We start from the raw sequence: 25,017 nt of genomic DNA on the forward strand, positions 1-25,017 counted from the left end.
AGAGTTGTGTTTATTGTCTAATATTATACCTATAGTACATTTTTCTCTCTTTACTTTAAAAGCAAACACAAACAAATATTTTAATGCATAGAAAATGTTAGCTTTACATCATTAAAAAGCTGTCAAATAAATGCAAATAATGAAGAAGTACTGAAGTTGTTTAAAAATGACTTCTAAAATTGCAGAGCAACAAACAAGGAACATATAATTACCTTTAAGATGTAGAACATTTTAGACAATTAAAAAATGATGTTTTTAATAAATGTTAACAAAGCCTTTAAACCCATATCAGTAAGTTTTGAATATGACTTTAAATGTGAAATAAGTTTAAAATAAAAACAACAAAATATAGTTGTGTTTATGAAATCTAAACATGAGTTAATTTACCACTGTAAAGTATTTCAGATTTGGTGCAAATACTAGTGTAATGCTGCCTTGAGTTTGTTTTCATTACTCCGGCAAGGAAAAACATCAAGAAAATTCTTCCTCGAGCTGCATACTCAGCTTCTGTTGGTTTCTTGTGATGAAAGCAACTGTGCAGACTTATTAGCTTAATTTAAATAAACTTTTATGAATTATTAATATATAAATGTAATTTTAATTCCAAGAATATTGTGAAAGACCTGGAAAATAAATTATAGGAAGTGAAAGTAGCATGGTCATGGTGTGTATGTGTGTGTGTGTGTGTAACACATAGTAAGATTTATGAAATCCATTTTCATTAGATGACTTTCAGACTTTTTAAAAAGTAAAACTCCCCATTAAAAAGGCACTTAACTTATTTTCCTTGTAAAATATGCCAGCTAAAAATTAATTAAAAACAAAAGAGTAAAGGGAACTTTCTATTATACTTATTTGGGTAGAGTAACGCTTTTCCTTCAAACAAAGATTCTTGAAGCACCGTTAAGGATAATTGATGATGTGCACCCAGGCATCCGAAAGAACAAGGAGTTTATTTTCATTTTTTTCTTGTCTAATTTCTGTTAAGTAAAGAGATTCTGCCAAGGGATAAAATAGTTCCTTACTTTCAGGATGTTTTAAAAAATATGATTCCTTGAACTTCTCTAGGCTTAAATATTTTTGTTAGTTTGTATGTTAGCTGATCTGCATAATGTTAAACATTTTTTCCTTTATATAAGCCAATTAGTATAATCATACCTCTTTTTCAATTTAAATGTATGGGTGTATGTATCTCTATAATAGAAAAATACCATCAGTTTAAAATGATGACACTATCATAGTCACTTGGTTGAAATAAATATAAGAATCTAAAGCCTTGAAATTAAGATAAAGGAAAACAGGATAGCATACCTTTTATATACAACACCTTGTTGATCTTGTCTACACTATTTTATGCAAAAAACTAATTTTTTGTAATTTTATATACTGAAGACTGCATAAATGCTGCGATAGAAAAATGTTCCCACATTAGTCTGACTTGGCAAATAGGTTTATAAAAAGTTTTGTTGTCTTTAAAATAAAATTTGTATAGTTTTTGTTTTGTTTTACTTTTTCTTCACAATTGAGTACCATCTTTCACTAAAGTAGATCTGCTATGAAGATATCAAGGGCTGTGAAGGAAGGCGTTTTCCTGAATTTATATTTTTAACTCTTGGGCTATATTAATTAAAATTTCATAACTAATTTATAATATAACAGTATTATTTGGTATTTTTAAAACTCAAAACATTTCTATTCATTATGGCCAGTTTTTATTTAGTGCTCTGATGAATTACAAATTTAGTAATTTGTGACTTATGTAAATTATTCAAGACAATTGGATGTATATTTTTTTTTTTTTTTTTTTTTTTTTTTGGCGGTATGCGGGCCTCTCACTGTTGTGGAGCACAGGCTCCGGACGCGCAGGCTCAGTGGCCATGGCTCACGGGCCCAGCCGCTCCGCGGCATGTGGGATCTTCCCGGACTGGGACACGAACCCGTGTCCCCTGCATTGGCAAGCGGACTCTCAACCACTGCACCACCAGGGAAGCCCTGGATGTATAGTTTTAAATAAGTTATATAGGAAAACTGATTTCATTATATATTCCTAACCAGTTTTTAAATCAATAAAATCAGTATTTCACTCTTAATGCAGTCAATGTTAATTTAAGAAAAAAATTAAATCTTCAGTTAGAAATATGAAAAAAAATACAGAGAACCTTTTGTAGCAGTAATTTAGTTGTTTAAAAATATTAAATCTGATATATTTTATTTACTAGACGAGTAAGCCTAATCCCAAAAAGAAAAATTCTGTCTTTGAAAATACATTGCAAAATTACAAAATTGCATTGTAGAATTTAGTTAATGATTAACTTTGATAGCCTATATGTTTGAACTTGAAAGTATTTGTATTAACTGTTAATATCTGTTAATATCTCTTTTTTTAATTTATTTTATTTGTTTATTTTTGGCTGTGCTGGGCCTTCGTTGCTGCTCACGGGCTTTCTCTAGTTGTGGTGAGCGGGGGCTACTCTTTGTGGCGGTGCATGGGCCTCTCATCGCAGTGGCCTCTCTTGTTGCTGAACACAGGCTCTAGGCACATGGGCTTCAGTAGTTATGGCACACAGGCTCAGTAGTTGTGGCTCTTGGGCTCTAGAGCGCAGGCTCAGTAGTCGTGGCGCACGGGCCTAGTTGCTCCCCTGCATGTGGGATCCTCCCAGACAAGGGCTCGAACCCGTGTCCCCTGCATTGACAGGCGGACTCCTAACCATTGTGCCACCAGGGAAGCCCTGTTAATATCTTTTCAAATATATATTATTGGTTTAATTCCTTTGACTTTCTCACCATCCTCAGCAAGTAAGTAGGTGGAAGGTCTTTTTTTTTTTTTAATTTCAGTCTTCACTGTTGTACTTTGATACAGCTGTTCAACATAATATTATGGGTTAAAGTGGTTTTGTGTGTTTGTTTTTTGAATCTACAACTTCTGTTGTGGATTAGGGAAGTGCTTTAAACCCTCTTCCTGGTCTATGAAGGAACCTTCTACCACTTATATTATGACCATTCTATAAGATTGTTGACTATTAGAGTATGTTGAGCTAAAGAGAGAGGAGTGTTCTCTGACGTGAACACTTCTAAAAAGACATTCACACATTAGCTAATATCTTTTAATTGTATCAGTTATTTTCATTGAAATTTTGATTGGAGTATATACCATTTCAAAACCAGAAAACAGGTAAAGTCAAATTTCAGACTGGTACTTTTAAGAAAAAATATATGTAATTACAGCACCCTCATGCTAGAAAAGAAAATCGTGGAAATAAATTGGCCAGCCAAATGCATGTTTCAGCCTGGGAGGTAGAAGAGTGAAATAAAAAGAGCAGTGATTTTAGAGCCTGAAGTATCTACTCTGCCTACACCCGAGAATTATTGAAAGGCTCCAATAAAATGTTTGTGAAAACCGTTTTATATAACTAGCACAAACTGTGTAAATGTAGGATGTTCTTTGTTTTGCGGGGTAATGAATGGTTAGTTATTGCCACATAACTGTTTTTTTTCCATCTTTTGGCCAATGATCAGTAGAGGTGTCTTCATTGGCTATCTTGAAAAATCCTGTGGTTTCCTACCCTGATATTAATGAGGGAGTAAGTCTGATGAGTTAATTAAAGGAAAGAGAAAGAGATATGTGGTAGACTAGCATTTCCAAAAGAATGGGTTGGTTCATGGTTGGTTTATAACATTTTGTTCATCCCTAGCTAATCCAGAGAGAACCCAAAAAATAAAGTAACAGTGTTTTGGCTTATTCTTGAAATGTGATAAAAGTTTATCTTTAAGGATGTGTAGTTAATGTTTTATCAAGATTTTATTTGCATGTTTTTCAGTGCACCCTGCTGTGATTTTTTTTAAATCATTCATCTTATTAAATGAATCAATGATTTCAGATTATGAGACATTTGATATTATAAACTCTGTAAAGAGCCATCTTTCTTTCTTCCTTCTACTTTTCATTAATGTTTTGATATCCTCCTTTTATACAGGACTTCGCCTCCCGGGCTAAACTGGCAGTTCAAAACCTAGTACAGAAGGTTGGATTTTTTGGAATTTTGGCCTGTGCTTCGGTAAGTGAATTGTATTTAAATAGTAGATTTAATGAAGAGTGGCCCCTGCTTGCCACAACTAGAGAAAGCCCTCACACAGAAACGAAGACCCAACACAGCAAAAATTAATTAATTAATTAATAAACTCCTACCCCCAACATCTTCTTTAAAAAAAAAAATAGTAGATTTATATGTCGATCCAATTTGTTTTTAAAAGTACATGACTGGGGCTTCCCTTGGTGGCGCAGTGGTTGAGAGTCTGCCTGGCGATGCAGGGGACGCGGGTTCATTCCCCGGTCCAGGAAGATCCCACATGCCGTGGAGCGGCTAAGCCCGTGAGCCATGGCCGCTGAGAATGTGCCTCTGGAGCCTGTGCTCCGCAGCGGGAGAGGCCACAACAGTGAGAGTCCCGCATACCGCAAAAAAAAAAAAAAAAAAAAAAAGTACATGACTGAATGAAAAAATAATTATCACTTTTAACAGGTATATAATGTTATTAATCATTCACCTTACTGATCAAATGAGCTGTTTTCTGTTGGATAGGTTTCTATGTTGTTTATTGACTTTCAAGCATTTTATCATACCATGATGACTTCAGACCTAAATGGCTTGATTCAGTAAGAAAAAAGAGACAAAATCCATCTTTCTCATGAAGAATATATAATGAAGTGCATTTAAGCAAATAACAGTGACTTCATTCTTTCCAGAGTTACAGATAGGTAGTCTTTTTCCAAAGCTTCAGGCATTAGTTATAAGGAAGAATTCATATAAAACCTCCTTAAGTGACTTTAACACCTAGCTAGGTAATTGAAACATCTGTGGCAAGGTTAAGGACATCTTTGGCTACAGTGAATTAAGAAGCTATTTGTGTCAAAAACTTAATTAGGACTTCCCTGGTGGCGTGGTGGTTAGGAATCTGCCTGCCAATGCAGGGGACACAGGTTCAAACCCTAGTCCGGGAAGATCCCACATGCCTCAGAGCAACTAAGCCCATGCACTGCAACTACTGAGCCTGCACTCTAGAGCCCACGAGCCACGACTACTGAGCCCACGTGCCACAACTACTGAAGCCCGCGTGCCTAGAGCCCATGCTTCGCAACAAGAGAAGCCACAACAATGAGAATCCCACGCACCACAACAAAGAGTGGCCCCTGCTCTCCGCAACTAGAGAAAGCCTGTATACAGCGATGAAGACCCAGCACAGCCAAAAATAAAAATAAAATTTAAAAAAAGTAAAAAGAAGTTACTAACTGTATATAAAAAAATAACTCTATAAAAAAATAACTCAATGTCTCAAATTGCAGATTTATGAAATTGACATTCCTTGATGAGTTGGTGTTTATCCTGGTCCTTTTCTAATATAATAGATACAGTTACATTTGAAATGGGGTGTTTTGGTCAAAGTTTTCTTTGGTAGTCTGTACACAATTCTTGGTAGTTCAGTGGTAGATTTGACCAGAATAACTAGATGTATCTAGTTGATATGATAAAAGCTTCAATTATAAGTAAAATTCAGAAAATTATTGTCTACTGACCCACAGTTACTTTATCCATTATGTATTAGAACTTGAATATATCCTTGAGTACCCCTTTCCTCACCTTAGCAAAGTAAATGGCCAAAAAGGGAAGACATTTGGTGCCAAAATTTCTAATGTGATATCAACATTCTAGAGATATTCTAAACTATACATGTGCCTCAATTACTATCTTTTGACCCTGGCTATACTAGAAATTTTTGTAATCTAACTTTTCTTTTCAGTGTAGAAGCTCTTTATCACAATATTGATCTCAACTATTTGAGCAATGTGTAGGTATGTTGTAGTGTGACGTAGTGGGATGAGAATTGGTTTTGGAGTCAGGCTTACTTGGGTTCCTAAACCAGGTTTGCCTCTTAGCTATGTAGTCTCAGTGTCAATTTACTCTCCTTGAGCCCTAGTTTTCTAATGTTTAAAATGGGGCAATAGGGACTTCCCTGGTGGTCCACTGTGTAAGACTCCGCACTCCCAATGCAGGGGGCCCGGGTTCGATCCCTGGTCGGGGAACTAGATCCTGCATGTATGCCGCAACTAAAGATCCTGCATGCCACAGTGAAGATCCCACGTGCCGCAACTAAGACCCAGTGCAGCCTAAATAAATAAATAATTTTTTTTTTTTAATGAGTTAGTAAGACACTCATTACAAAGGTTGATGTGAGGATTTAAGATAATATATATGAACTAACACAGTGCCTGGAAGGTGAACTAAGACAGAGCTCAACCATTTTTTATTGTTATTCATCAGCTTTGTATCAACCCCTGACTGCTTGGATGAAGAAGTGAAAGCTGTATTCCCTTTCCTCAAGGATTCTGAAGTCTAGTGAGGGAGACAGTTTAAATACAATAATAAGTGAAAGGTGCTGTGGAAGCCCAGCAGAATAGGATTAAGCTGAGAGGACTAAAGAACGATAATGTCCTTAGTTTAGAAGCTAAGAGAACAGTGTGAGAACCATGTTGCCTGGGTTGAAATCCTGAAATCATGCTCTGCTGCCATTAATACTGGACAAATTGCTTAATCTGTCTGTCTCACTTTTCCTATAAAATGGATGTAATATCATATAGCATTGTTTTGGGAATTAAGTGAGTTGATGATGTAGAAACCTTAGAAAAGTACCTAACAACTCAATAAAAGTTAGCTTTCATTATTCCTGGGGAAAATACAAGAACCTTTGATTTATTAAAGCAAAAAATATTTATTCTTTGGCACTCATCTATGCCTGTGTCTTCCCTGCTAAAATTCCGCTTTCTATACTAGCCAATCTTCTTTTTTTTTTTTTTTTTTTTTAGCCAATCTTCTTTATATTTGACTAGGAATAGTCAATAGCCAACATAAATTAATAGATCGATTTGACCCTCTAAGAACTTTTTACTAGGAAATTGTTAATACTTATATTAAAGTATTAAAAGTATGTGTACTTGATTTAAGGTAAGAAGGTAAGTAGAGGGTAAGGTAGGAAGAAGTTCGTTTTTGATAAATTTATTTATTTATTTTATTTATATTTGGCTGCATTGGGTCTCTGTTGCTGTGCACGGGCTTTCCCTAATTGAGGCAAGTGGGGGCTACTCTTCATTGTGGTGCGTGGGCTTCTCGTTGCCGCGGTTTCTCTTGTTGCGGAGCACGGGCTCTAGGCATGCGAGCTTCAGTAGTTGTGGCACACGGGCTCAGTAGTTGTGGCTCGCTGGCTCTAGAGCTCAGGCTCAGTAGTTGTGGCACACGTGTTTAGTTGCTCCGCAGCACGTGGGATCTTCCCGGACCAGGGCTCAAACCCGTGTCCCCTGCATTGGCAGGCGGACTCTTAACCACTGTGCCACCAGAGAAGCCCAGAAGTTTATTTATTAGTTAGTTATTTTGTTGTTAACATTTAAACTAAGGTAAAACTCGTAATTGAGGGAAAATTACGAAGCTACTTAGTAGTTCTTTTAATTCTAATCTTCCTTTCTGTGTATTTAGTTAACAATTGAAAAAAGTAACATGCATATGTAACAACAAATTCGTTGATTATGCTCTTCTGAGAGTATCCAACATAAAACTTCTAATTTTTATCTACTCTGATTACATATCTTGTGTACTTTAATTTCCATTTCAATATGCTGTGGAGCCTGATAATAAAGGAAAACAATTAAAATTTTAATTCATGGAGTTGTGAGAGTCATATGAGAAAATATAAGAAATGACAGTTGTAAGGATGTGGAAGTGACATTGTTATTAAATGGTTATAAGACAGATGCAATTGCATAAAGCATTTGAATTTGGATAAGAAAAATAAAATTAAGCTATTGAATCTGAGTTTTATTAACAGAAGAATACTTGAATTCTGATTTAGTTATGTTATTGTTTTTGAAAGAACATTTGTGACAAATACCTTTTAAACAACTGGGCTTTTATTTGAAAGTCCAAACACAAAATTATATAAATTAATTAGCTTATAAATGGTTCTACCAACAGACACAGGACAAGAGTACCTCTGTGGGAGAAAAATGGATGAAGTGCTCAAAAAGAGCTTGTGGTTTCTTTGCATTTTTACATGAAATTATCTATTAGCATTCTTGAAACGTGGGAATGTTCAGAAAAGGTATTTGTTGTGAATCACTTCTTTGTCTGGGACTGAGTATTCACAACATCTGAATCTGTGCTGTTGTATTTCCACCCTTGATTTTCTTTGTAGAATGAATCACATGACCCCATGGCCTTGGGCTGTCATAGATAGAAAAAATTCATTATTTGTATTTTACTTTATGTTGAGAAATGAAAGCATGGCCACCTATAAATGTATTTGTGAATTTACAAGAATGTTTTCTGTAGATGTGAGTACTTTCTAGATAATCCTTTTCTTCATTTATACCTCACCTTATAAAACAGCTACCAAATGGTCAAGTGTCAATGGAATTAAATTCCTGTTGATCCTTTGGCTTTATCCAGTTTTAATGTGATGAAAAAAAGTATATTTATGGGGCATTAGTCATAAGTAGTGCAAACAAAAGGACAGCTGTGTTTGCTTTGAACAAATTAAGCAACTGCCTGGGATGAATATGTGACACAACTTATAGAGACATTAGAATACTTGTCAAACTATCCAGACAGTCTAGTACTGATCAGGGAACCCATACCTCTCTTTCCAGTGGTAGACAAGGCTTAACACATAATTCCACACACCTATAGGTGGTAAAATTAAACTGTTTTTTGGATTATTTATGGACATTCCATTTTAATTTTTTCTTTTTTTAAATAGATTCCAAATCCTCTGTTTGATCTGGCTGGAATAACATGTGGACACTTTCTTGTACCTTTTTGGACTTTCTTTGGTGCAACCCTGATTGGAAAAGCAATAATTAAAATGCATATCCAGGTAATTATACCCTTTTGACTCCCTGTTTAATGATGATGAACCCCTTAAAAGACACTGAAAACATATTCTCCTTGCTCTCTCCAAGGCAAATTGTTAAGATTTTGGTTCTGCTTCTTGGTTGGTAGCATGCTTAGGTATTCAGCCACGGAACATCGTTTGGAAGTTAGTGGATTTCGGGCAGGTTTTCCCTACTCCTATTGGAAAGTTGTTCCCCTTTATTATTTTTTTTCCTTGTTTTATTTCTTTCCTTCTTTTTTCCTCCCTCCCTTCCTTTCTCTCTTTCTTTCTTTATTTCACTTTTGCCTTGTGAAACTTGTTTATCCAAGAATTTTACCAAACGAAAATAGTGTTCCTGTATAGGAAAATGCACACCATATTAACATATGTAGTCCAAAGATGTTTTATCCTTACTGACCATAGGCTGAGGAAGTAGTCCCTTTCATTAATTCTACTTTTCTTTCTCACGTTCTATATATAACACTTCCTCTCAAGGCACAAATATCCTTTACAAAATACCAGCCAGATGTTAATGTGGACAATGGGGAAGAAAGGGGCCCTGAGGAGGCGAAGAGATGTGGGTTTTGGTTAGAGATGTGAGAATCTGTTGATCTTCAAAGACACTCTTAACAAAATCTTTAGGATAGGGCTGTGTGTATATGTGTGTGTGTGTGTGTGTGTGTGTGTGTGTGTGTGTGTGTGTGTAAATAGGGGAGAGAAAAGAGGCCAATAACTTAAATGAGAGGAAATGGATATATGCTTCTAGGACTGTGATATGAATCGATAGGTGTGGTATAAAAGGCAAATCTTACTAGAATAAAATAAAATTAACGTGGAAAGAATGTCTTCATTAATGAGGTTTGCAAGAAGGAAGCATTCACCAAAGGAAGGGCAAGAACAGTGAGTAATGTCTATGCCCTGGTCTGATTCCTTAATAATTAAAAGCACATCTATCCCCCAAGTTTTTGCTTACCACCTCTTTACCTCCAGTTCTTAGAAGAGAAGAATGAAAAAGGAAAACTTCAGCTGCTTCTACCTGCCCAGTTTCTCATATTAGACTTTGGCATTTAGGATGAGTTTATTGAGCTTGTCATCTACTCTCTGGCCATGCTAATCACTCAGAATTTCAAGGCTTTATTTTTCCTCCTTCAAGGAATATAATTGCTCCTACTTACGTTAAGTGTATTGTTCAATGACGATGGGTTTTTAAATACTGGAATGCTAGTTACTTTGGGAAAGATTTAAAATACTATAATAGGGTTTTTCAAATGATAAAATCATTTAACTTTTTGAAGTCCTTTGAAAGTATTAATACCTAAGGAACAATAACAGATTATTTTAATTCCCTTTATAACAGCAACTTTTCTAGGAATCCATAAATTTAATGTATCCTGCTTTATGTACTAACTTTCTATAAAATACAATAAAATATATTATGCTAAAAGTACCCTATAGTTATAGGGTATGTAACTTATCAGACTTTTCATTATAGCATATTCAAAAATAGTATATTTTTTTAACATTCTCAGTAGATTTTTTCAAGTTATCATAATAATGCTTAATGTTTTAATAGAGTACTTTACACTTTAAAGTGTATGCCACCCGATTTAATTCTCATAATCCTGGGATAGAGAAATTACTACTCCCATTTTGTAATTATCAAACTTAGAGAGGGAAATAGGTAATAGTTGCCTAAAAGAATAAGTAACAGCTGGAATTTGAACCAGAGTCAGCTTCAAGTTCAGTGTTCTTTCCACTCTTTTGCAATGCCTTCTTAACTGTATTTATATGATCACGAAAACTGAATTGTTTAATACCTGCTGTTTATCAGGACCTGTGCCAGGCAGTTTGCATGGTTATCTCAGAACAATCCTGTGAGGTGGTTATTATCCCCATTTCGTAGATGGGAGGGACTAGAATTCAAACCAAAATCGTGCTATCTGTTAAACCTCCCCTAAAAGTTTGAAATCAGTCCACCTAATAATGTTAATTAAGGATTTCTCTTTCTACTGGACAAGTTCAATTCCTCAGCCTGTAGAAGTTCCCTTAGAAATATTTCCTTTCTCCTAAATGATGAAGAAAATAAGGAGTCAGCATACTCATATAATATTTCATGTACCGTATAATTTACTTATCATGTGTATTATTTATTGCCTTTCAACTTTCCCCCTACCGCCACACATACGTGTACAGAAATATAAGCTCCATGAGGGCAGAGGTTTTTGTTTCTTGGCTCCCTAAGGTATTCTAGTGCCTAGAATAGCATCTGACATGTCCTTGGCGCTCGGTAAATATTTAATATATGAATCAGTCTAAGATACTTCTTTCCATTGGAGGACCCTTCTTTTATAGATATATAGTTTCTTCTTTGTTCATTCTGGCACCATTAGTTCCCTACACCCATATATATATTTTTTTAATTATTCCTACTCTACCCTTATTTCCTCTGTGCACATGGTTGACATGGCTGACTGGGCTCTTTGGGGATCTGTGCCTTTTGTTTATTTGGTAGAATCCCCACCCAGACCTCAAGCTTGAATGATTCTGAGACATATGTTCTTAAATGTCTTGCCCAGCACAGTGAATTTTCAAGCTGTTATATATAAGAAGAAAGTCTTGTTTTGTTTCAAGAAAGTCTAATTGTGCAATTATCTGGGCATTGGCTTATTTTGAATGTTAGGAAATGATGGTAGGGAACACATGGTGGTGAAATCACTGAGAGGCAAACCATTACCTCTGTTTCTTAGTAAAAGATTTATAGCTCCTGGGCTTTCCTGGTGGCGCAGTGGTTGAGAGTACACCTGCCGATGCAGGGGACATGGGTTCGTGCCCCGGTCTGGGAAGATCCCACGTGCCGCGGAGCGGCTGGGCCCGTGAGCCATGGCCGCTGAGCCTGCGCGTCCAGAGCCTGGGCTCCGTAACGGGAGAGGCCACAACAGTGAGAGGTCCGCGTCCCGCAAAAAAAAAAAAAAAAAAAGATTTATAGCTCCAATTAACTGGCTTTTAGTATGGATACTAGAAGAGTCCCCATATATTAATGCTTTTCTCCCTAAATGATCTCTTGTAATTGTCTTATTAGTTTCATAATCTTCATACACCATTTGTGTAGGATTGTTGATAAATCATCATCCATCTTGTAATTGTTTGATATCTATATGTGCTTACTTTTTTCATGAGATAAGTAAATACCTTTTTCACATTAATAGATACATAAACAAACACCAAAAAGGACTGTGAACTTATTTTTTTAGTCTTATTTCCTCACACATATCCAGCTGTGCAGCTGCCAATGTCTTTGTTAACTGTAGGACATTAAGAAAATATCATTGCCTTATTAGTCTTCTACCTGAAATAATGAGCTTTAGTCTGAATTAGCCACTTTCCTGAGATTCATAATGGATGGCTAAAAAGAAGACTATTGTTATTTATTTTATTTCTCTTCCCTCCCATTTGGTTACATAGGCTATAGTTACTATTTAACAACAGTAACAAAGTACTGGAGAGTTTGTTATCAGGAACTGGGAGAGAGAATCTAGAATTAGTCATATTTATTCAGAGAATTATTCTCAGTCCTTTAAAGCTAAACCTTAATATCACCTTCTTGAATCTCTAATTAATTGTACTTATATCACCTTTTCTTTCTCTCAACTTCTGTAACACATTGTTTTCACCGCTAATGACATTTACAGTTTATATCTTTTGTACTTAACCATCTTTCTACTATGTATAGAAAAATTTTTTAATTTCTTCAGGGTATTGAAGAAGTATTCTTCCCATCTTTGTGTTCCCTGAAAGCCCTTAATAATGCTTATATTATCCATAGTAAATACTTTTTGTAACATTTGTTGAGTTGAAAATATTTGCTACCTGTTAGCCTAAAGGCATCTTTACTTGTAAGTTACGTATCAACATCTTTAATTAATAAAGAATACCTCAATAATACCAAATTGGCAATGACCCAGGTCTGATAATGATCCCCCAAAACTTGTTGATGCCTTTGCTTGTACCCGAAACCTGAAATTCCAGGCTCATTCAGGATCTGAGAATGGAACTTTCATGATACTTTTATAAGAACTGTCCAGGAAGGACATAGTCTTTTCAAAGATCCTCTTGATTAGATTTAGCCCAGACACCTATCATCAGGCTGATAAGCTTTAATTTCAGTGGTGGAGGCTATATGGGAACCCATGACTTTAGTTGTATACACCATTCTAAAACACATAGAACGGGCTTCCCTGGTGGCGCAGTGGTTAAGAATCCGCCTGCCAATGCAGGGGACACGGGTTCAAGCCCTGGTCCAGGAAGATCCCATATGCCGCGGAGTAGCTAAGCCCGTGAGCCACAATTACTGAGCCCACATGCCACAACTGCTGAAGCCCGCATGCCAGGAGTCTGTGCTCTGCAACAAGAGAAGCCACCACAATGAGAAGCCCGCGCACCGCAACGAAGAGTAGCCCCCGCTCTCTGCAACTAGAGAAAGCCCACGCACAGCAATGAAGACCCAACACAGCCAAAAATAAATAAATAAAATAAAATAAAACACATAGAACATGTGGAACATCCACCCAGCCTTGGGTTTCATGACTCACATTTCTCCCTCAGACATGGTCACGTATCCTGGCAAGACTAGAACTGTACTTAAGGAAAAACATCTTTAAAATACAAAGTACATAGCATTTGTCAAATGGTGTTTTGTTTTGTTTCTTAAAATTTTTTTAAATCGCAATTAGCAGCAGCATGGTCACCTTTTTAGACTATTATCAGAATTGTGAATTTATATTGTGTTTTTTTTTTTGATGAGAAATATTTATTTTAACTGGCATTTTCTTTACAGAAAATCTTCGTTATCATAACATTCAGCAAACACATAGTGGAGCAGATGGTGGCTTTCATTGGGTGAGTAATTCTTTAAGGACTAATATTATCATGGTTTGAATGGGAAGAAATATATAAAAAAGACTTCGTTGGTATAGAATTTTTGTGATAGCTCTTTATTTTTTGAGAAGGAAAAATCTTTTGCCCTGTTATTATTTAAATTGGAGGTGAACCTCGTTCCCTACAGCAGGGAAGGATGAAGCTCAGATTATCCTTGTTTAATTTTAAACCAAACATGTATCAAGTCATATAATTCTTGATTTAAAAGAAGCTTTGCAGTTTTAGACTTGCCCCTCCAAAGAAGTATGAAATTCTCTTTATGTAAAAGACATGTGTATATAGTTAGAGTTTAATGGTGCTTTGGTACAATGCTATGACTTTTAGCCAAAATTGGATGCCAGATACACAGTTGTATTTCATTTATATATAAATCTTACATAAAATATTAATATTTCATTAAATAAGGCATGATATTACCAAAATATGTGTTCTGAATCTATTACTTCACTAGAGAAAAATTAGGCCATTTTAAAAGGCTAAACTATCCAAAGCATTTATTTTTGTGTTTAAAGAAGTCAGACCAGTTTTAACATACGTTTTAAATGACAGTGTCACAAATTTTTTGGAGTTTACTTTGACAAAACAGTAAAGAAAGACCTGTTTAGTTAATCAAATTAATGTCAACTGGAATGTGAATCCTACCGGATATTAAATGAACCCTTTTTTTTTCAATATATGATTTTTTATTCAGTATTTACAGGTGAGAGGTTTTCTTTTCATTTAATAGTGTTAACTGCCCTATGGTGGAAAAGTGTTAAGTTGGAATGCCCTTTATGTAGTTTTAACACAAATCTCTATTTTAAAAGCCATTTATAAAACAAGATGTTTATGAAAATATTCACTATTAAACAACTGCCACTTGGTAGTGAGCTCATGAGTATTAGTTTTATTATTCTTTGAACCATGCACTATATATTATACTTACTCTTTTCTATGTATGATATATTCTATGATAAAATAGTTTTTAATATTTTCTACTTAGGTATTAATGTAATAATTGAGGAAAAACATATTCTTGAGAATATACTCAGTGGAGCCAGCTAATGATTTTATTACTTCCTAAGCTTCTGATTAGAAATATGGATTATGGCTTGTAAATTAAATTTTAATTACTCCAGTTTTTTGTTGCCTGAATTCTTACAAAGTGGTTTATAGGTCATCATATATCACATTCGAAAAGAAAGAGGGAATATTCTTGTCCCTTTTTTTAAAATAAGAAGACATTTCATCCGTTCCTACAGATTATTGTGCCACCTTGAGAGAATTCTGAGGGACATGTAGGACTACCACACAAACCACACAGACCCACACATTGTAGGCTTTGCACGCAGCATCCTACATTCTTTCTTTCTCCTTTTTCCATACTGAACATTTATAGAAGGAAGTTTTCTAGCTACTTCTACATCCTCGCCACTACCACCTTTTGTTTCCCCAGCTTTTGGAGCTTCTAAGAAGTTATATTAGTTAGCTACCTATTTCAAACACCCACATCCAGTTTCATTTCCTTCCAATCAGTTCATCATACTGCAGTTAGTAACCTTTTAAAAATCATACCTGAGCCTGTCACCACCACTGTCCTCACTCCGCAGTTCCTCCACTTCTTGAAACCCTTCACTTGTTTTCCCCTTCATTCTTAAGATAAAGCTAAAACTCCTTACTGGGTCTCTATAGCCTTGAATGAGCTATCCCCTATAGTTTTCTCTGCTTGAGTCTCTCACCATTGGTCTTTGCTCAGGCTTTTCCCTTTGTCCTGTTCAGGGTTTCTCAACCTTGGCACTATTGACATTTTAGGCCAGATAAGATGTCTTTGTTGTGGGGGACTGTCCTGTGCATTGTAAGATATTTAGCTGCATCCTTTTCCTCTACTCACTAGATGCCAATAGTGTCTCCCAGTTGTGACAATCAAAAATGTCCCCAAACATTGCCAAATGTTCCATGGCAAGTAAACCGCCACTGTCACCACCAATCCCATTGAGAATCACTGGCCTAGATAATGTCCTTTGGATTTCAGCTACTATATTCACAAAAACACCTTCCCTGACTAGGTCACAATTACCCTCTTTCCTAGGGACCTCTTTTCTCAGCAGTATGTACTACATGCACTGACAGTTGTATTTTTACATTCATGTTTGAGGGTGTGTGATTACTGTCCTTTTACAACTAACCTGTAAACTTCTTAATGGCAGAGGCCATGCCTATTTTTGTTCGCTGTTGTGTCCATAGCATCTGGCATCTTGATTGACGCATAGCAGATGCTTGATAAATATCTGGTGAATAAATGAACAGGTGGCGTCCAAATAAAGATCTGGTCAGTAAGAATCAGCAAATTATTTGTAGAGCCCAGATTCTTCTGTTTCCCCAGCCTTTGGAGTTTCTAAGAAATTATATTAATTATCTACAGTAAATAGCAATAAACGTATCTTTAAGCTTAGGCCAATGTATTAAAGTTAGAATTTCTTATTCCTTATGTTTTTCAAAATCAGTAGTCCTGGGCTTCCCTGGTGGCGCAGTGGTTGAGAGTCTTCCTGTCAATGCAGGGGACACGGGTTCGAGCCCTGGTCCGGGAAGATCCCACATGCCATGGAGCAGCTAAGCCCACGTGCCACAGCTACTGAAGCCCACATGCCTAGAGCCCATACTCTGCAACAGGAGAGGCCACTGCAATGAGGGGCCCGCGCACCGTAACAAAGAGTGGCCCCCACTCGCCGCAACTAGAGAGGGCCCGTACGTGGCAACGAAGACCCAATGCAGCCAAAATTTAATTAATTAATTAATTAATTAATTAAAAAATCAGTAGCCCCTCCCCTTAACTATCTCCTCTAGCACAGCCCCTCAAAAAAAAAAAAGAAATTCCAGTGATTCTTCTTAAAGATGGTTTTGCATAAAGTTATTCTAAGATATTCAAGGCCTAGTGGAATGGGTGGTGGTTTTGTTTTGCGTGTGTCTTATTTTAAAAACTGTTTGCAACAGACAAATGTTGCAACGTCCTGATATCTTCATCTTTTCCCCAGTACTGTCTACAGGGATTACCCATCAACTTCTTTTCTAGATAAACTATTAAGCAGTATAAATAATTAGACTTAGCTGTAATAATAATTCTTTATTACCACATGCTAATGGGTATCTTTTTCATCTTAGTCTGTAATAAAATTATCTTTTAATCAGATTCTCTAATTGAGCTTGACATGGTTTGTTTTCCTACATTTTGAAGTAGGAAATGCTATATAAGTGTTCAGATGATAATAAATGATGATAAATAGTATCACCAAACCTAGACTGAAAATTAAGTTAAACCAGGAGAATGAATCTTTAGAAGACCTAAATTTGTTCTTTTATATCATAATAAATAGCTTAGCAATTTATTTCAGAAAAGGGAAGGAGAACAGTCAGATTGATTCCCTAGACTCATTGTTGAGTTGAACTGAAAATACTACATGTAATTTGCTATAGAAACATTCTCCTTTGATTGTTCTCCCTTTTCACACTGTAAAAACTACTGATATAAATGGTGTGTATATATATATATATATATATATATATATATATGGCAAATCATCAAACTAAACTAGAAAGTTTGGAATACAGCCTTTTTTTGCGGGGGGCTGTGTTGGGTCTTGTTGCTGCACGTGGGCTTTCTCTAGTTGTAGCAAGTGGGGGCTACTCTTAGTTGCGGTGCGCGGGCTTCTCATTGCGGTGGCTTCTCTTGTTGTGGAGCAGGGGCTCTATGCATGCAGGCTTCAGCAGTTGCAGCACATGGGCTCAGTAGTTGTGGTATGCAGGCCCTAGAGCACAGGCTCAGTAGTTGTGGCACACGAGCTTAGTTGCTCCGCGGCATATGGGATCTTCCCGGACCAGGGATCAAACCCATGTCCCCTGCATTGGCAGGCGGATTCTTAACCACTGCGCCACCAGGGAAGTCCTGGAATCCTTTTGAAGGATGTTTAAAACTATGTGCCCACAATTAAGAGGGTGGTGAATTGCCATGGTAGAGTAAAAATCAAAAGAAAAGACCAAGAAAAAGTCAGCAACAGTTCACATTTAAAATAAAATTATGAGATACTAAGGCAAGGAAGAATGAAAAAATGAATCCCAAGAGTAAGGACAGCTATGGAGTGAAATATGAAAAGAACACACAGGCTTTAGACAAAACCAATCTATGTTTGAATATAAACTCTGCCACAGGCCAGTTATTTATTTCCTGTCTGTATCCACTTTTAGCTGCTGTTCTCTCAAATAATATATTTTCTTTGAGTAGCATTTCTTCCCCAGTTCAGGAGGCCACTGGTAATCTTTCCAACTTCCAGTCAAAATGTAAAATGTCCTGTCTCAAAATATCTTAGAGTGTAGTTGAAATGTACTCATATCAAGTGATTTAAAATTCTAAGCCATGTGGATTTTTAAAATGCCTTTCCTCTCAATTTTTATGTTGCCTGTGTTCTCATCTCATTTTCCAAAGTTTCTACTGACTGTGAATGGAAAGGTAGCATGCTAGGTGACTACTTTGTATGCTCTCAGAGAAGATTGAGGGAAGGCCTACTTCTCCTTAAAGGAAGTTCCCATTTCTTTACTCTCTGATCAGTAAAATACCTTTTATCAGGACAAAGTTTTTCATCAAAGATTATACAAATAATTCTTGAGGGTACTATTTATTAAACATAGTGAGCACTTTACATGCAATTGTTATTACTATTTACTTCTTTTTTTTTTTAACTTTTTATTTTATTTATTTATCTTTGGCTGCATTGGGTCTTCGTTGTGGTGCGTGAGCTTCTCATTGCGGTGGCTTCTCTTGTTGCAGAGCACGGGCTCTAGAGTGCAGGCTCAGTAGTTGTGGCACATGGGGTCAGTAGTTGTGGCTCACCAGCTCTAGAGCGCAGGCTCAGTAGTTGTGGCATACGGGCTTAGTTGCTCCGCGGCATGTGGGATCTTCCCGGACCAGGGCTCGAACCCGTGTCCCCTGCATTAGCAGGCGTATTCTTAACCACTGTGCCACCAGGGAAGTCCCTTTTTTTGCTGTTTTGGACAATGCTTCTGTGAGCATTTCTTAGTGCAAGATAGATGAGCACATAGTGGAACCTAGAATATGATAAAAGGGACAACATAGAAGAGGGAAAAGGTGAGTGAAAGAGAGACTGGACATAAGCAAGATAACCCTTCATTGTGATAAGTTAACTTAGTTTTGTCTAGGGTCAAATTTTGTCTAGGCAGGTGTGCCTGTGGCCTGCCATGTCAGGCTACTTACCTCCCCAGGTGTCAGGGAAAGAATTATTTAGTGTTGACCATTGCATCTCTGGTGGTGAGGTTTAGGATCAGTTTTATACAGATTTGAATGCTATACTGATGACTGAAAGAAATATCCCTTTCCCCAAACGGCTTCTAGTCTCAGTGTAACTATGGAATGGCCCAGCTACATAAGTGTGCCTTTGGACTGTGGTATTTTTAGTATAGTTTATCATGGTATGACAGTCCTAACGTCCCAGAGAGAATATAAGACCTACCTCCAAAATGTATTGTAATTTTAAGAGTAAATAATTCCCCTCCCTTGACCAGAAATAATTATTTGTAGATTTATTTCTTGGACAGTTCTGGAAAGTAATCATTAGTATCCCTGGGCTTAGGGAAAGGTATCCCTATTACCTATTCCTAAATCAAAGGGCTGTCTAGTTATATACGAAAATCTGAATAGATGTAATGAATCAGTTACATATTCTGAAAGGTTAGAACAGATAATAGCCTTGAAAAAGCCTTTTGGTTTATAGTATGTTTGGCAAGAGGACAGAGAAAAGTTTCTGAAAAAAGATTAGGCATGTAATGGAGTTTTTCACTCTCTGATATCCTAAGCTGAAGTAAGTCAGAGGACAGAACCAAAGAACCAGGGAACTTTAGAGCTTCTAAGGCCTTACATTTGTTGCAGTCTTTCTTTCTTTCTTTTCTTTCTTCCTTCCTTCCTTTCTTTCTTCTTTCTTTCTTTCTCTTTCTTTCTTTCTTTGATTTTAAACTTATTTTTATTTAATTTTAGATTTTCTCCAATGAGAGAGACCTGGACATATTTCTTAAAGAGCATGACCAAGTCTAACTTTAAAATCATGATTAAAATGACATGTTCTGATATTCTCACCAAATAGAGGATGAGAATTCCCAGAAAATAACATTAAGCATATGACTCGTAACAAACCATATGCAGAACATTGGCTCATTGTCAGGTTGCCAGAGTCTTATTGGAAGACAAAGTCCCCAGTTTTACCACACAAGAAAATTTCCATAACTCAGTCATTGAACTCGGGGGATGGGGTTGGCTGGAGCAGGGACTTTTTTTACCAGATACAGAATGTTCCATGCTCTTCTTTGCTGTCTCCTATTTCTAAGTTAACTTGACATTTGACCTCAAGAGTCAGACTTGCCTGTGGCAAGGGAGATCATTTTAACCAGTGAGTAATAAAGTGCTTGAATCTTAATGTTGTTTCTTGTTCCTCACTCTGTAAGTGGTCAGAATGAGCCATATTGGTCTGGACTTTTTCTTCTACAGAAAGAAAATCTACCCTTTCATTTTATTATTTTTATTTATTTATTTATTTATTTTGGCTGTGTTGGGTCTTCGTTGCTGCACACGGGTTTTCTCTAATTTGCGGCGAGAGGGGGCTACTCTTTGTTGCAGTGTGCAGGCTTCTAACTGCAGTGGCTTCTCTTGTTGCAGAGCACAGGCTTCAGGCGCGCGGGCTTCAGTGGTTGTGGTACGTGGTCTCTGTAGTTGTGGCTCACGGGGCCCAGAGCACAGGCTCAGTAGTTGTGGCGCATGGGCTCAGTTTCTCCGCAGCATGTGGGATCTTCCCGGACCAGGGCTCGAACCCGTGTCCCCTGCATCGGCAGATGGATTCTTAACCACTGCACCACCAGGGAAGTCCCTACCCTTTCATTTTAAAATACACAAACCTGGTTTATGTATTTGATTCTCTTTGACTTTTTTTGATCATTGTCAGAAAAAGTTATGGAAGTGTGGAACACAAATAACTGTATTAATCGGAGGAGGATACAGAGGTTTTAAGACCCCAGCTGCTGAGAATCAGTTGTACATGCTGATTTTAATATAATCTTCTGTACTTCAGATAGAAAATTCCTTCTTTTTCGTGTCCTCTTCCTGTAGTTTATCTTCTCTTTTGACTCTTAACTCCTTTGTATTTTTCTTATAGATATTGGGAGGCAGATAGTTAAAGGTTAAAGCAAGAACACTGGAGTTAGACTGTAAGGTGAGAAATGGACATTGTATTAGGAAGTTACTATTAACCATAATTAGAGCATTTCTGTAGAATGATGAAAACTAAAACCCAATTATATTAACCTACATAGTGGGTAAAGAAAAAGTCAGGCCAAGGTCATACCTGACGCATTTTAAGTGTTCTATAAATATTTGTTGACTAATTGAATTCATTTATTCATTATTAGGAGAGACCTCTGTGTATTTTAGGCTGAGGGAAATACTCTGGTTAAAAGCTAGAGATGGAAAATACAAATGAAGAAAAGGAAGGACGTGGGTTGGATATAACATTTAGTAAGCACTCAGTGTGCCAGATGCTTTACATTTGTTTTTATGAATATGCATAATAAAATCTATAAGGTACTTGCTATCACTGTCTTCATGGGGAAACTGAAACATATTTAAATTCATGTAAATGGTAAGAGCTGTAAGGAGATAGGATCAAAAGCCTGAGTGGTTTGATTTATTCTCCTTAACCACTTCTTCCTTCAAAACTGGAATGAAGGGACTTCCCTGGTGGCACAGTGGTTAAGAATCCGCCTGCCAATGCAGGGGACACGGGTTCAAGCCCTGGTCTGGGAAGATCCCACGTGCTGCGGAGCAACTAAGTCCTTGTGTCACAACTACTGAGCCTGCGCTCTAGAGCCTGTGAGCCACAACTACTGAGCCTGCGTGCCACAACTACTAAAGCCTGTGCGCCTAGAGCCCATGCTCGGCAGCAAGAGAAGCCACTGCAATGAGAAGCCCGCACACTGCAACGAAGAGTAACCCCTGCTCACTGCAACTAGAGAAAGCCCGCATGCAGCAACGAAGACCCAATGCAGCCAAAAATAAACAAATAAATTTTTTTTAAAAAGGAAAGCAAGTGCAATTGAGGGTTACTTTTTTTTGAAAGACGCCTGTGATAGAAATATGCTGTGAGGCAGTAGAAACAGTACACCTGATGTTTCTGGATAAAGCAGTGGTCTTCCTTCTACACAGCCACTAGGAAACTGACGGTGTCATCACCATGGTGTCATGGTGTCAGTTCTACTCAGTGCACAATGGACTAACTTGAGTACAAAAGAGGTTTTAATAATTTGAAAGGGGCACAGCTGTGAATGAAATTCAAGATGTTTTAATCCCAAATCCTGAGGTTGAATCACAACGAATTTTAGATGGTACCAGAGACTATCAACTCAAACTTGTATATATGATAAAGCCCTAGATTTTAACTCTTTCATTTCAGTCACATGGGATTACTGGATCCCATTTTTACCGGGTTAAATATGTTTATTTGCAGCCAACACCAGTTCATTTACTTGTCATATTCCTGGGTTCATGGATTAATTAGGGATCAATTTATATCTTTTTTTCTTTTTTCTTTCTCTAATCTCTGAGGACTTAAAGGCTATAAATATTAATGGATTTTAGCATGATGGCCTTTGGCTTCTTCAGAAAGATAGTTTGATAAATTACTTCCCCTCTGCCTTGCCTGCCTCTTCTCCTGAGCAGTCTACCTAAGGAGGAAAGACTTTTTGTTTCATTTGCAGGGAAATCTATCATTGTTGAATCAGGTCAGGAGTCTGAGATCCATTCTGAGTGACTATGAATAGAGTTCTAGTATTGGTCGGGGCCCCAGGGAAACTGGTGGTTAAATACTGTGAGAATCTTTATCAGACAGGAAATGACAACTCATTAAAGTACTAACCGTTAAGCCTGTTTAGATCCTGGCCTCCCTGCCCAGTGGGGGCAGGGCCGGGGGTGGGGTTGGTTATGGTGGTGTGGTGTTTAACTCTACAGTGTTTGACCAACATGTGCACGTTTCTGAAAACAAAGAATTATTTATAAGACTGTTATCAAGAAAGGGACTTGCTAGGCCATCTTGTCACTGAACTTCTACCTACAGTATTATCATTGCCTCTTTTGTTCAGAAGACAGATCAGCATGTAATGGAGGTGGGATAGGGAGGGGCTTTTATTTCATCCCTGAAAATATATCCTACCAGTACCTTAATTGTAAAATTTAATCTCTTTAGCAGAAGAGCCTGTAGCTTCAGTCTAGAAGAGTCTGTTTACAGCTGTACTTCTCAGCTCCCAGGACAAATCTCAATTGATAGAATTCTCTGGAGTCAAATTTGACTTATTGATTTACATACAATGATCCTCACCCAATCAAGAAAATTCTAAAGACCCTGATATTCATTTAAAACATAAATATAAGTTTAACTGTGGGCACAGGATTTCAGTCTCTTGAGATTTGGCTATTCAGGTTCTTAAAGGCCCTCTTTATAGGAGCCACTATAAAGGATGGAAGGATGAGCAAAAAAGAGACACTTAATCTGGATCTTTGTAGAAATAGCTTTCTTTTCTCTAATATGTTACCTAAGAGTTTTGCCTTGAGTTGTTCTGCTAACTAAGCCTTAAGATATTTTTGACCTTTTGGGAACAAGGTATAGTATCTGTACCCCTTGTGGTTTAGTTTCCTGGTCTAAACCAGTGGTCTCCACCATTGGAGTGGGACTAAAATAGAACTTCTATTTATATTTATTTTCATCTTTGTTATTTTTTGTGTATTTTGTAATGTACATAACATTATTATGGTAGTATAGGTACATATAATTTATATGGCTATACATACATGGAGGATATAGTTTACATCAGTCTGATTGGCACTCCCTCAATCCACATGTCAGAATATCACAAATCATGGATTACAAACATAGGCTAGGGTTAGAGTAAGAGTTCCATGGTACAAAAGGGGCTTACAGTGGGCATGCTGCAATTTATTGTTTTTTCTATGTCCCATTAATCAGAAATATTTGCTAATGATAGCATGAAAGCTGTCATAATTAGTAAGACATTTAGTAACAATTTAAAAATTTTTAAGATTCCATCCATATTTTATCCATTTTAATTTGTATTTGTACATTTTACTATTTGCGTAAGTACAAATATCAAAAATGTTCGCAGACCATTGGTCTAGGCTCCTCTGCCCTTAAAAGCTGCTTTTGGTGCTATCAAAAAGTAGTCTACTTCAAAAGATCTCTATTATGCTTTCTGAATTATAGCAGCAGTAGACTTGATTAAACCTTTCCTTTCCCTTTCTTTTAATACTACCCCTGACCTGAATCTTCTTCTAAAAACATTTTCTCACATTCATAAGCTTTCCGCGGTTTAACTAACCACACCCTGAGAGTGTTATTTCCATGTTCTGATTAATCATTAGAGGAATGTTAAATAAATCAGCCTCAAAGTACTGCACAAATAGTGAAACGAAGGTTAAAAAAAATTTTTTTTGCACATAATTTTTTTTTCTAAGAAAGATAAAGGCTTACTGCCCTATAGCCTTACTAGGAATCCATGTCAGACAGTATATTTTCTGGAACGCCAATGATATGACTTACACAATCACATTAATGCTAAGATCTTCAAAAAAAGTGGTTAACAAAGCAGAGCCTGTATTAAAAATTTACTTTATTAATACCTGTTTAATTCCCATAGGCATTTCAACTGCTTAACCTTATATAGGTCCTGTGTAAATAGGGCTAAACAAGACAAATCAATTTTTAAAAAGTTTATGTTACTTCTGTGTCATTAAGCACTGTGCCCCAGTTTCATGATGGCACATAATAATAAAAAACACTCATCTGGGTGGAAAAATCCAAACAGAATCATGAACAGGAAAATTTCGGGTCTTTTAATAGCAAGTCCTAGATTGATGACTATGTCTGTAATGGAGAAGAGAATCAAAGTAAATCAAATGGTGTGTTTTTTATATCTGGTGAACCAATTTGTTTGAGACCTACAAAATTTGAAAGGAGTCCCTTGAAAACAGAATAACAATGACCGATGAATTTTTTGGAATAGGTGTCTGCTCATAAAATGAAAATTTAAGCATTGTGAAAAACTGGAGTACTCACATCACCCACTCTATGC

The 25,017-nt window shown here is 36.8% G+C and overlaps 1 protein-coding gene across 8 annotated transcripts in view; it reads left to right on the plus strand.

Annotated features, from left to right (window-relative positions):
• The window catches only part of VMP1 (vacuole membrane protein 1), a 130,103-nt gene that overhangs the window by 97,131 nt on the left and 7,955 nt on the right, over positions 1–25,017 (plus strand). For 7 of the 8 annotated variants that reach the window (XM_073797577.1, XM_019945293.3, XM_019945296.3 and 4 more), the window contains 3 exons: positions 3,975–4,055; positions 8,800–8,916; positions 13,748–13,809. In XM_073797577.1, coding sequence (XP_073653678.1) covers positions 3,975–4,055; positions 8,800–8,916; positions 13,748–13,809 — 260 coding nt within the window. The remainder of the gene's footprint in view (positions 1–3,974; positions 4,056–8,799; positions 8,917–13,747; positions 13,810–25,017) is intronic. The other variant, XM_073797576.1, reaches the window with a different exon arrangement.

The sequence above is a fragment of the Tursiops truncatus genome, chromosome 20 (genome assembly GCF_011762595.2).
Source record: "Tursiops truncatus isolate mTurTru1 chromosome 20, mTurTru1.mat.Y, whole genome shotgun sequence".
NCBI lineage: Eukaryota > Metazoa > Chordata > Mammalia > Artiodactyla > Delphinidae > Tursiops > Tursiops truncatus.